This window comes from Ostrinia nubilalis, chromosome 18 (assembly GCF_963855985.1).
Source record: "Ostrinia nubilalis chromosome 18, ilOstNubi1.1, whole genome shotgun sequence".
NCBI lineage: Eukaryota > Metazoa > Arthropoda > Insecta > Lepidoptera > Crambidae > Ostrinia > Ostrinia nubilalis.
The window spans coordinates 8,967,136-8,980,786 of NC_087105.1; the positions used below are offsets into that span (position 1 = coordinate 8,967,136).

Sequence of the window (13,651 nt, forward strand, 5' to 3'; positions counted from 1 at the left end):
TATCATGAAATAATATTAACTACTTATTTACCTCTCAGTGTCTTGAGGCAACTTAAAAAAGTACATTCTGTGTTTTTATTATTATTTAGGCAGTTAAATACTGCACAGTATTTAGTACACCATTTTCTTTATTTTCTTCCATCATACACAAGAATACGCGTGCGTGAGTCAATGTTCTCTCGTATGTGAGGCCTTGTCGAATAGTATCCTGTAGGTGGGCCATCGTGCGTGTTTTGTTTTCGATGTAAACTCGCGGAGATGAACAGGCCTGGTTATAGTAATTACATGCATGCGTGTTTGTCTTGTTGGTTTTCCTAATCAATAAAATAAAATAAAGAATGGCCTTGTGAAAGATTCTGAAACATCAAGTGGCAAAAATCTGAACTTTTATCCCAGTATTGATAGTAGTGTCCTCCGGTAAATGACATAATTTTATGGTTGTATAACATGGCAAAATCCGGAATAAATAATCCAGTATTAATAGTAGCGCCCTCCTGACAATGTCATAGGTGTGGCGGTTCAGTATTGGACAACTATATTTAGGTTGGGTTGTACTATTTTACTTTAGCTATAACAAACGATATAAATCTGTCAAACTACAAAAACCACCAGTTATCGTAAGTTTAGTGCTGCAACTCAGCTTAGAGTTGCATCATTGACAAACAAAACAATAGATGCTATAAAAACCCTCTTTAAAAAGTAAAAATCCAAAAACAATAAATTACAAGTCGCAAAAATCTGCTGTTATTGTAAACAATACACAACTCCTTTTTAGCAGTAGTGTGTTGAAACATCTTTCTTATGCAAACAGAAATTCAATCTTTGACCATCTATTGGACTTCGGTCAAGGTTGATGTCATAAGTAAGGTACGAGTGTGTATGCATGAGTCACAGTTTCTCAACACTGAGTCATTAACTATTATAAAACAATAACTAGCTTTGTAACGATGATGCATTAAAGTAAATAGGTAAACTCATTATTATATTTATTTTTGTAAATGATAAGGCATATAGAAAAGTTAAGTTTTTGCGAATGTCAATGACCGAGTTAATTATGTATTGTTGAAAATCTTTAAAAATAAAACCATTTGAGTGTTATCTTTTAGGACAGGGTTTCCCAAACTATGGCATTTATGACATTTTAACAGTTATAGATGACCCACGCTGAACTGTCCCACCAAACTCAATGACAGGGGGGCGCTATCATCGTTCAACTATATGGTTTCCAACATGGCAAAAATCGGAACCAGCGATCCGGTATTGACGGTGGCGCCCCACTGTCAATGTCATGGATAGGACAGTTCAGTATTTTGGAACTATATGACATTTTCAGGAAGGCGCTACTATCAATACTGGATTATTAGCCGATTTTTGCCACGTTGGACCACCGTATTAATTAAGACATTTACAGGAGGGCGCTACTATTAGTTTATGTTTTTTGCCACTTGAAGTTTTAGAATCGTTTGACTAGTCATTAAGGACGAATAAAAGGTGTAAGAGGGTTTTGTAACAGCTTATTTGTAGAAAATAAATGAATGCTGCTGACAACGCCACTTGTATAGACCCTAATATTGAACTGTCCTATCAGTGACATTGACAGCGGGGCGCGCCACCGTCAATACCGGATCGCTGCACTATGTGACGAAAGGCCGATCTAGATGGACAATATTATTTGACAATATTAATTAGCTTTAAAGGCGGTATCTATTGATGATTTGACTATATATAGCAAAAACAGTCATAATTGCATTCAGTTTTGGTACATTTAACGCTATAATACATAAACCAGTATACGTTGATACACGGTTATAAAGAATTACTACCTGATAGGAGGTCAGCTTAAAATGGACATGTTTCTAAGAAGAAAAACAAAGCTGAATTCTTTATGGCAATTGAAAATAAATAAAAAGGATGAGTGAATAAAAATATAGAATGCCATGCCAGCCACTTTCCAGCCAATTTTTACAACAAATTCGGGAAATGTTCATTTCAATATTTCATAACTCCTCCGTTACCTCGTAAGTTTCGTATTTTATCGAAATATTCATTCCGCTTATTTTTTTCATTTTTGGGATATTTTATCCATTGTTCGTAGAACTCCCTTCGGGATATAAATATTACGTATTCTGAAAAAAAAAGAACGAAAAAAAAATTTTGGCATCAGCTTTACTAAAAAAATTGACAAGGTTCCGCACCAGTCCGCACTTTCAAATTTACTTTGATCAATAGAATATGAATGAGACTACAACATATATAAGTTGCAGCCATGGTACAACAAAATACATGTAGTTTCTGGTCCAACAAACACAAAGTTCGCATTAAAAATGTAATATCCATCACATTCGACAGCTATGTTTTCGGTAACTGTAAAGTTATTTGCAATGTGAATGAATAAAAATGGTAGTTCTTACCATCAACCTCACGATCCATCACTAACTTTAGCACAATTAATTTTATAAACACTTTAAAATAGCGACAGACCAAATGCAGAAAAGTGAATGATTTCTTCATGAATTCCACCCGTAATGACACTTCAAAAATATTTATTAATTTATTGGAGGGTACTTGCACAAAATTATCACCAGAATTGTGACCTCCAGATTGTCGGCTATCGATCTTGCTAGTATTATTGGAGATTTGAGTTAACCCTTTTTGTCCATCTAGATCGGCCTTTCGTCACATAGTGCGCTGGTTCAAATTTTTGCCGTGTTGGAAACTTTAAAGTTGAACGATGGTGGCGTCCCTCTGTCAATGAGTTTGGTAGGACAGTTCAGTTTAGGTCATGTAACAGCCTATTTGCATAAAATAAATGAATGCTGCTGACAACGCTACTCTTGTAGCGGAGTTTTGGGCTGACACTGTGTAGGTTTGTTGTCGACACGATAAGAAGAAGAATGGTTTGTATGAGTTTTAATTTACCTGTGCGGGGTTGGCTTGTAGCGGCACGTGGAGGAAGGTGGGCCGCGAGGGCCGCGCGGCGGGCGGCGTGTCCAGCGTCACCACGGATGATGACGTCACCACCGCCGGGTTCGCCGCCGATAACATTATCCTGGAGCAAGGAATGAGACTGGTAAGGCTTCTGCTGGATAAGTAAGCGAAGCTGACTTTTGTCTATTAGACAGTGCAGTACAGATTTAACGCATAACTAAGTCAGGTGACTGACTTTCATTAAAGACAAAGGTGACTGAGTTTCTTCCGCCCCTTCAGCCCAAATGTTGTCCCGGAGTGGTGGTAGGGCAAGCTATATTTGGGACATGTATAAGTGCCCTGGAAAGGGCCTATGTACTGAATAAACTATTTTAAAATTTGAAAGTCCCTAAGGCATAGGAGCGGCACGGGAGGGTGTTTTTGATGGGAGGCTTTTTTGACATCAAACGTCAGCGAGACTTCAGCATCAGATGTGCTTTAGGCTTTTATACTCTGTCATGTCATAACTCACCTCCCGGGCCGCTCCTATACCTCAAGACTCAGTTATGCCAGGCCCAGTGCAATCTTTACAACAGTAACTGTGCTTTTGACAAATAATCATATCTTCAGTCAGACTGGTCTTTTTGCGCCCTAATGATATGTACCTATTCTGCTCTAGTTACGGCACTGTTGTCAGGGCTTCTGCTGCATGCAGCGAGGACAAGCACACACCAGGTAAATAAACAGCAGACTTTTTTCAGATTTGCACTGGCATTGGCAGTGCCGTGACTAGGTCGGTACCCAGGTACAGAGCTTAGAAAAGACCTGACTGACTGACAAAGTTATACTTATAGAAGCTTGCACCAGGCGTATAATAGGCAAGTTACGTCACTCGGCAGTGGATGTAGTGCTACCATATTTTGAATCATGCTTAATTAATTTAACGACGAAAAAACACCTGCCATGCCTTAAATGGGTACGACTACTCTACTCGATATCTAACAGATCTGTTTTATGGTTTCAAATAATAATTAGCAATTCTAACATGGCATTTAATTGTTCAGGAAATTAACAAATTACGTCCGTAGTAACACTTCTGTAATTTTTCCTCATGAAAATAGAACGGTAACTACATATAATCTATAAATAATTATAATAATGTGATAAATACGCGTCAAAACAAAATAGAATTTAGATAAAAAATTGTGTCTAATACCAGAGTAAATACAAATGAGTAGGTCACCTTCATAGAAACGCACCGAGCGCGGTTTGTATGTGAGCGCGCGCCAATACGTATGCGCTAATCCACGCTAAATTTTGTCAGTGTGTGCGTGCGCGCCGCATACGTATTGGCGCCCTCACATACAAACCGCGCTCGGTGCGTTTCTATGAAGATGACCTACTCATTTGTATTTACTGTGCTAATACCAATGGTCTGTAATCAAGAATCGTCAAAGATTAAAAAAACTATTTGTAAAATCTTACCTTTTGTCTGGCATCGGCGAAGTGAAGATATCGCTATCCAGCGCTATGACGTTGTCCATGGCGGGTTCCACCGCCTCCACTTTGACTCGCACGCCGTCGTCAGCTATCGCGGGGTACTCGTACGGGTCGTTGAAAGGCTTCACGTCGGGCGGGCTCGATGACCGCTTGCTCAGCCGACACGACAACAGATGGCGCTGAAGAACCGACTGCAACTGCTCTCTTTCTGCGCCCAACCTCCTCAATTCATCTTCGAGCGAGCGTTTCTTCTCCTCCAACTTGTCAGTCTCATCTTGCAATTCATTGGTGTGGTCCAGTCTGCGCTTGCGGCACCTCGCGGCGGCCATCTTGTTGCGTTCGCGCCGGATCTTCCTTCTCTCTTCCTCTTCGGGGGAGATGTCTTGCGGCGCCTTGGTAGGGCGCCGGCCGCCCATGTTGCGGCGCTTGGGCGCGGGCAGCCCAGGGCTGCTGCTGCTGTCTCCGCTGGCGGAGAGCGGGCCCGGCGACACGTGCAGCGCCGTCGTCGGGCCCGACTCGCAGTACCCCACTTGATTCAGGATGCCTGGAAATTGGCAATTCAGCGATAAGTTATACAAAAGATACCAGGGTACCAAGCAGGGAAAAGTTGAAGACATCAAACCACGACAAAAATGAAATGGATAAACCAGATCAAGGCCGCAACTAAGTGCTCGGTTAACGAATGTACCCGGAAAGCTGCAGTCCGCGAGGAATGGCGCCGTATTACAAAGTGATTCACAATAATGACCACGAAAACTCTGGTAAGAGTGTACCGAGACCGACTAGGAAGAATACGAAAGATACATGTGCAAGGCTGCAATAGCCTATGGCCCGTTTTCACAAAGCGGAGAGGTATGGAAATAACGTAATCTGCTTGGGTATTAAACACATCTCTTCTCCTCTGCGCTTGTTTGGAAACCGGGCTTAATACAGTCAGTGTCAGACTGTCGATTCGAGTTTCGGGGAATGTTAGTTTGATCCCCGTCGACCGCTTGGAATAATATGGTGAACTTACTCCTAACAATTATTTATTTAGCTGAGCTGGAGGGGTTATTGGGACTATTAGTAATTAGTGCAATAGACATTTTAATTTTTAAATAAATGAACGCGGGGCACTCGTGCCGTTCTCGCAGAACCCCAATTGATTCAGGCAGGATGCTTGGAAATTCGAAATCCAACGTTCAAATTACAAGATGCAAGTACGTAGGGCACACCCGTTCGAAAAGGGCCGGCCCACGCGAAACAACGCAACATTGTTAGAAGTGGTTAGCACGAGCCATTGAATATTCATAGCCCTATGGTAACGAGGAAGGTGCAAGCTTGCACGGATTAATGCAACTTAATTTGTGCATGGTGATAACTTGATTGCTCTGCTATTAAATCTCAGTTTATTAACGTTATGAAACGCATCTGTACAAATGTTTATTTGAATTTAATATGTACAAAAAATGCCATACGTTAAAGTAATGTTGAGTACCTAGTTGATAAAAATGTAAAGGCAAATTGTTTTGTACTTGATGTTATATCGTTCCACGTGCACATAATAATACATATTATCGAAGCTTCAAAGATACTAAAATCAAGGTTTGTTCCAGGATTAAAGAAACAAGTGAAAGCATCAGTGCCTTGCTGTCGATGTCATAATCGATGGTTCTAGCGCTTTCCAATCCTGGAACAATCAAAATCAGGACATGATGCATAGTTGAAGAGCCTTTTATTGGGTGTCATTGAGGGAGGCCTATGTTCAGCAGTAAACTTGGCAGCGAACTGTAGCAGACGAGGCGAACAAAATCGGCAAGACTCGGAGCGTGATCAAACGCAAAGCTCAAGACCGTACGCGATGGAGGACTGTTGTGGACGCCCTCTGTCCCATCTTGGTGTCCCCTAGACCTTGAGTCAAGTAATGTGTTCAGCAGTGGACGTCCTGTGCCTGAAATGATGATGATGACCGCCTCTGTGGTCTAGTGGTAAGACCACCTGCTTCAGACTCAGAGGTCCCCGGTTCGATTCCAAATGGGGGCAGATTTTTCTGTTCGGTTTGGTTGGTGGTAGGGCTTGTTCTAAGTCCGCCTGGCTAGCTACCACCATCTTACGTAAGTCTGTCGCCATAACAACAATGTTAACAGCATTGTTGTGTTCCGGCAGTTAGAGGTAAGATAGCCAGCCTCCGTGGTTGAGGATTCCGGGTGAAGCTCGCTTCCACCTTCGGCCTGATCATCACTTACCATCAGGTGAGATACAGGCCAAGAGCTTCCTGGTTGTGGATAAAAAAAATGATGAATTAAAGAGCCAAGACTCACCGTAATGGTTATTGGCGTGCGTGACCGAAGGGGGCACGAAGCCGGCGTGGCTGGTCTGCTCACTGCGGCAGTTGCCGAGCTCGATGTAGGTCTGCTCGAAGTTGCGCAGCTGGGTGGGCGTGATGGTCGCCGTGGTTCTGGTCGGGACCCCCGACTGGAGGCCCTCAAGGTTGGCCAACTGGAAACAAAAGAAAAGACACACATTAGAGTAGGCGCCCACCGTTGGTTTTTCGTCGGCCGATAGTTTAGTCGGGCAGTTGATAAGTATGGGCATGTATGGGAGTGCGCACACTACGCCGATTCGATTTGGCCGATTCTTCATACAATTTAAAATCGGGCACAACTATCGGCCAACTAAAAATCAACGGTGTGCGCCTACTCTAAGTCACGATACTTCTGTTTTTGAACTGGCTGACTAATCTGTGCTTAGTTTTTCTGATGCATGTTATGAATAATAAGGTTACAAATGATTACAGCTGTACCTATTTGCTTCCATTTATCATCTTGTGTTTTTATTAGTTTATGCTTATTGCGAATTAGCAGCTTTGTGATAATAAACGTTTTGTTTCTTAATGCTATAACAATTAATTATTGCTTGTTTTATAACAATAAACATTCATAAATAAAAATTTCCTACAAATATTATTCCGATAAATTAATAAATACAGATGCGCTTTAACGTTATTATGAAAACATTATGCAATGTTTATTTATCTTCGGTCGACAGAATTGCTTCCACATGCCAATCAATATTTATCAGCAAAATATTTGCATTGCACAAGTAAAACAATGAAAACACATGGATACTATTACAAATTACTATTAAGTTTGACATACTTAGTTGGCGTAAATAGTGTTAGAAATTGTAACGAACGCGTAGGCACGTACTTGTAGACATTTTGGCAGTGCTAGGTATTTTTATAGCACCTGCTGTGTACAATAAACACGGTTTAAAATACAATAATGCTACTAAAGTAGTGCATTAGCGTAAGCGAGGCGGTTGAAAGCTAGCTATAAATCAGTCGCTCGCATTGATCTCAATAATAAACAAAACAACGCACCCACATTTTGTTACTCACAAAAGTAATTAGTTTGGAAAAGGGTTAAATATAGGCGATTGGTCACTAGGAAAAGGAATCGCACTCATAATATTTTGACTAAGCAGACTGATGAGTGCGAGCGAGTTTTGCGAAAGCCTAAGTCAATTTCAGTGAACTATTCAGAGAGAGATCCTCAACCGCTGATCCAAAACAATTTCATGGTGATAGATGAATAACAAGGACCTTATCCGAAGAGTTATGGTTACGTTTTACTCATTAGGACAGACGTAAATAAGATGTATTAAGAATTATGTTCGCAGGAATAGTGAGAGGCCTAGCACGGAACCTTGTAGAAGTCGATTGAACGCTAGAGATAAGAACTAATCCTAGGCATTTTAAGCGGTACGCGGCACTGTATGTTCCACAGGCACTGATATGATAGGCACTTTACTTTTCCCGGTATCGTTAGCAACATCTTAATACCTGGTGGCACCATAGCTCCGTGGCCAGGATGTTGGCTATCTCCAGCGGATCGATGTTCTGCATCTTGCGGTGTGCTCAAACACGTTTATAATTAGACGCTTACTCTATTGTGTTGCGCTTTTTGCGATGCGACACCTTCGTACGGTTCGAGTTTGTTAGTCGATTTTCGTTATAATCCGCCCTCGCAAAGTACAGTGTTAACTGGGGTCGATCCGTCGATGCACCGGTGGTGGCGTGCTTTGGTTCGTCGGGTTATAGTAGACGTATCACGTAAGGGGCGGATCGGTGTTCGTTGTTGCGATTTCGCTTGCGGTCGTGTGCGCGGGAGTGCGGGTCGTTCGTTCGTTGCGCGCGCGTACGGCGGCCGGCCGCGGCGGATCGCGCGCTACTGCTGCGCCGCGCCCGCGCTCGTCGCCCGAAATCTTCGCCCACGAGCGACTTCGAATCATTTATTAATAGAATACTCCTCTAACTCCGGAAATATTTCGCGTCATTTCGCATCGCACGCGGCGGCTGCTAGTTATCTGAGGTAATGGGCGACCACAACAGCCTCCGAAGACATTTCACCTCAGTCGCCGGCCGCCCGCCCGACGGAAAACCTAAACCCGAACCTTTTTTTGTTTCCATAACATGTTACCCAACACATACTCAAAAAGATAACGAGAAATTTGTAATGTTACATTGTAGAGCCCGCTCCATTTAAATTTAAATGTCACTCCGGTACTCTCTCTTGAACACAAATCAAAAAGTTGACCGCCCCCATTCCTCGAGTCTAATCAGCGCAGCTACTTAACGCCGCTGTTCTTTTTGTCTACATTACAGGCACTTAAGTTGTCGTCATTAGCAGCGAGTCGTGGTGCGGCACGACGCGACGCCGCGACACGGTGGGCGGGAGGCTCGGTCGGACCTTGCGGCAAGGTCGCGACTGCCAGCCCGTGGGCGCGATGCCCGTCTGAATACAACCTTATTTGGCATTGTTCAATATCCCATACGAATTAATCATATACATTTACATACCAAACCAAATTGCCATCGCACGTGAAAACAACATCAGCTAATTTGAAACTCAACCTTAATACAGCATCAAAGAGAAATCCGAGTGCCGTTATATCCCAAAATCAACACCCAGATGTCTCAAGACAAACAATATTGCATGCAGTATATTCCGAGAACTGTAAAATTACGATGATCCAAACAATTCCTCGGTGAATTACGCGAGCATAAAGGGGACAAAGGCGGCAAGCTGGTCCGGAAGGCGCAGTGGCCGGTCAATTACCACAATTGCTTAAATGAAATTCGTCTCAAATGCGCGCGCGCCGAACGCTGCTGCCCGCTGCTACGGCGCTCGTTAATTGGTCACGGTGCTTACCTAGCAATTAGCTGATGCTTTATGTGTTTATCTTGCATTCTTTGATATCGCCAATGAGGAATTTTCGGTTGCACATTGCTATACTTTATATTTAGGTTAGTTAAACGCAATTCGAACTCATTTCTTCATTGTAATCTGCAAATCTAGTGTAGCAAATGCCCTATTTGCCCAGATATTGCACCGATTACGAACGCAGCTGCGTCTTTGCGTTTGTGCAACTTTATTATGGACTAGTAATTAGCGGCAAAGCACCTCAGATTAGGGTATAACAGCGGTGTTGTGGCCACGATAGCGCCCGCGTGCTGAGACGCCCATGAGATCACCACTATATCTAGTTGTGACGTAAATAATAATGTACTTACAACACTCGATCTCTGGTAATGGTTATGCTTTTTGTTGGCATTATAGAATTTTTATTGTTGTTTTTATCGCAAGCCATTGGCTAGACAGACCGTTACTGTGAGATCAATACCGTTGAGGTATATGTTGAATGTTTGTTTTAAAAATCTAGTGAATAGAGAACTTGGTATAATTTTAAGGATTTGTGTATTCAACAGAATTTCTGTTGTGTTGATCCAACATTTATTTGGGATTTTATCTTAACTGATAATGGCCAAGATATCGCCACACCACATGGTTCCTCATTCTTTCCTGTCAACATCAGCTTATCTATCGTATTTGCGCTGTTCATCACTTAATGAGCGCTACGATTGCACGTATCGCGATTCACGTCTTGTCCATCCATTAGCTTCAGGAAACGAAACACACCTAGTTTCAATAATATTCTGTTGTAATTAAATATAGTTTATTTCAACGTGTTGTGCAAGCTGTGCGGAACAGCGGACGAAGATTTTATTTTCTCTTCGGAAAGCTGAAATTCTGGAGATTCATTTGTATTACAGTCAGGGTCGACGAGATTTTAAGCTTAATGTTTTACTGCAAAATTAACTAGCACTTTTTCTCGGGGAATAAGGGCAATCTCAATGTCAACACGTCACGCCTGATGTTCTGTGTGAGTGCCTTGTCCAATATTGAAGAGAGTGGAACAAACATATACTTCACAGTTTAAAGCTTTGTTGGTGACATCTGTTTGTTTTCCTGAAACGATTGAGGCATTTTCCGAGTCCTCATCACCACTATTTATAACAGTATCAGCGCCCGCTTTCCGGGAACGTTGTCCGATAGCAGCGACGCGGGCGCATCAGCGCTTATAAATTAACAAATAAATTGATTAATTCATAATAACCAGCTATCAACGGCCAATTTCCGACCGAACGCTTAGTGACACGTATTGGTGTTCTGTGTTCGCCATGAGGAAACAAAGCGTAGTTTTGATAATTTCGAAACTATAATATTAATTAACTGTCTATAATGTATGAAACAATATAAGTAGAAAAATATTCATATAAGTCATGCTTAATTGAAATGCAACAAAAGTAGAACAGAAGCAATTAATTAACACTTAATATTTTATATCTTAACAGCAAACGACATCATTTCTTACGTTATCACACAAGAGACTTAATTAAATGTTATAAATAGAAACGAATCGGTTCAAAATAATGGACTGGATAATACGAATGATATTGTCGAAAATTCTAGGATGGTCATGCGGCGTCCGTATCGTAGTTTTAGAGTACATGCGCGAACGCACGTGCGCTCCGCGTGACCGCGACAGGTGAGAAACAACGCGTGCCCCAACTGCTGCAATTCCAAATTGGCCAACGGACAAATTTTTCCAGCCGAAGATTGACACGGAGCTATTCTGATATTTTCAAAACGATGACCTGAATAAACAGGGAAACTTGCGAGAAGGCAAAAAAAAGTGCTTGAAATATACGAAACCACCTCTTCGCCATCGACTTTCTTTACACCTGCTGACCTGAAGAAGTAATTAAGAACAAACATTAAAAAAGCTAAACTCTTTGTGGAAGTTTGATTTTTGTTTGACAGGAAAGTGCTTGATTACATGCTGAAAACATGTATGCGTTAGAACTACAACAACATCTGAGAAATCAACACTCAGGCTTAAACGCATATGAGCATTACCGAGTAATGGTTACCAAGAACTGTATACTACTGCATAGGAGTAGCGTAAAATTCCCTCCAAGCCATTACGTAGAGCCTCACTGGAGCTGCACGAAAACTGACCTCAATTCTATGGAAATACGGAACTTATTCAGGCCGCTAACGCACGCCATAAACCACGGGCAGAACAACACAACGCTATCAAGTTTAAAGTGCAACATCGAGACTTGGAGTCGAACGGGGTTTATGGCACTTTGTATCTGGCCGGGTATATGGGAGCTCATTAACGCAGCGCTAATTGCTCACACTAATAGCACTCGGGTTGTCGAGTTAGAAAATTCCTTGAACCGATTCTAAAAGGAATAAAGATGTGTTTGTGTGTAAGATCTTGCACCAAGCGCTTTCAAGTACGCACAAAGGTAAACCAGACGATAAAGTAATAACCAAGGGATATGAGCGTTTGATGCCAAGGCCTCGTTCATTTGTCACCGTGAGAACTTAAAGGGCGCTATTACATTTTACGACGCTCGCTTCAATTGCACAAGGCACTGTAAACTTGAAATTTTCTCTTCATTACATTAAATTTTTACGAGCAACGGCGCAACGTCAACGAATCTCGCCATCAATTCGTGGAAAGTCGGGGATAATGATATTTATTAAGTGTTAATTTAACACCCGCATTTGACTAAATATTAATCCGTTAAAGATACGCTTAGAAGTAGGTATACAAGCGACATGTGCCGTCGATGTAGGTACGGCGCCGGCGGCCCGTCGCGACATTGACCGCAACTAAGCGAATAATAAAATAAATCGACGGCTGGCACCACGCCAGCCGCCCTTCACTTCGCCTCTATTCCGCGAACATAAAGTGCTAATCCCCGACCATTGCTGCGGCCGGCACAGCTCCCGAAAGTGAAACCGTAGACAGCCAGCAATGCATTACATGCACCCCTTACTTGACAAAAGCGCTGCTGTAATACGATCGAAGCACTATCGCTTTTGCACTGCACCCTAGATTTACCCCCTCGGAGTTTAAGGTCATGCACTTTTCCTTTTGTACATTATATTGAGCAAAGTTTGGGCTGAACGGTATTTACATGGAATAAGAAAATTGGACCCGACGGCACAAAGGACGCGGTCATTAACGAGGAGCGGAGCCAACCTTCATTTTCACGAAAACTGAACCATTCTGCGTTTCTCGGAAAACCCGCATGAGTCACCGCCACACCGCTCGCTCTCTATCGCAGGTCACTACGAACGATCGCGTATTTACATTCGTCGTCGGCTCGATTCAAAAAACTCGATTACGTTGAATGATTCATAGTAACCTAGCTATGATTCAGCACGCGACAATATAGTTTTCACTTATGAATATTTGGCAGTTCATAGGAACCGCCTAAATAATAATATCGAATAACATCTTCCTGGCACAACAAGATTTTTCAGAATAAACAAAGCAAATGCAGCAGAATAACAGAATATTACATGTGCACGTCTGAAGGTTGCGAACGAGGAAGCAATGAGAAAACAGGAAAAACTGGTAAAAAGGCGGAAAACTTGAATCTACACAGTATCGCTTTTGAGTTGTTAATGAAAAAATTAGGTAACAATTCATACATAACTCACATAATCGCGAAAACCACAAAAATAAGATAGAGTAATCTGCAATCGCGACGCATGGCGCCGAGCAGAAGGCCGGATATCGTCCGGAAATGGCGAGCATTCCGCGCGGCGCCGCTGCCAACCGCAGACTTCGCCGAAAAAAACAAATGATACGCTTTTTGTAAATGGAACACTCAACAAAAGGTTTCATAAACTCAAACTGATGGTTGGACTCGTTAAGAATATAAAGTAGTGGCCGATTCGGGCACTCATCTAGGTTTCTCTCGCAGTACTTAACCTTGCGGTTTTCCCGACAACCTTGAATGGAATATTTTTCCTCGCATTTAATTTAATTAAAATAATTCTCAGTTAAGTAGGTTAGCATAATTATGATAAAATTTTACAAATCGTAGAGGGTTATC

The 13,651-nt window shown here is 42.1% G+C and overlaps 1 protein-coding gene across 3 annotated transcripts in view; it reads right to left on the reverse strand.

The window, feature by feature from the left end:
* The window catches only part of LOC135080690 (transcription factor kayak), a 43,496-nt gene that overhangs the window by 2,695 nt on the left and 27,150 nt on the right, over nucleotides 1-13,651 (reverse strand). For 2 of the 3 annotated variants that reach the window (XM_063975391.1, XM_063975392.1), the window contains exons 2-4: nucleotides 6,708-6,885; nucleotides 4,393-4,951; nucleotides 2,920-3,049 (exon numbers count right to left, since the gene is read on the reverse strand). In XM_063975391.1, the coding sequence (XP_063831461.1) occupies nucleotides 2,920-3,049; nucleotides 4,393-4,951; nucleotides 6,708-6,885 (867 nt within the window). Of the gene's footprint in view, nucleotides 1-2,919; nucleotides 3,050-4,392; nucleotides 4,952-6,707; nucleotides 6,886-8,230; nucleotides 8,611-13,651 lie in introns of those variants that run through there. The other variant, XM_063975393.1, reaches the window with a different exon arrangement.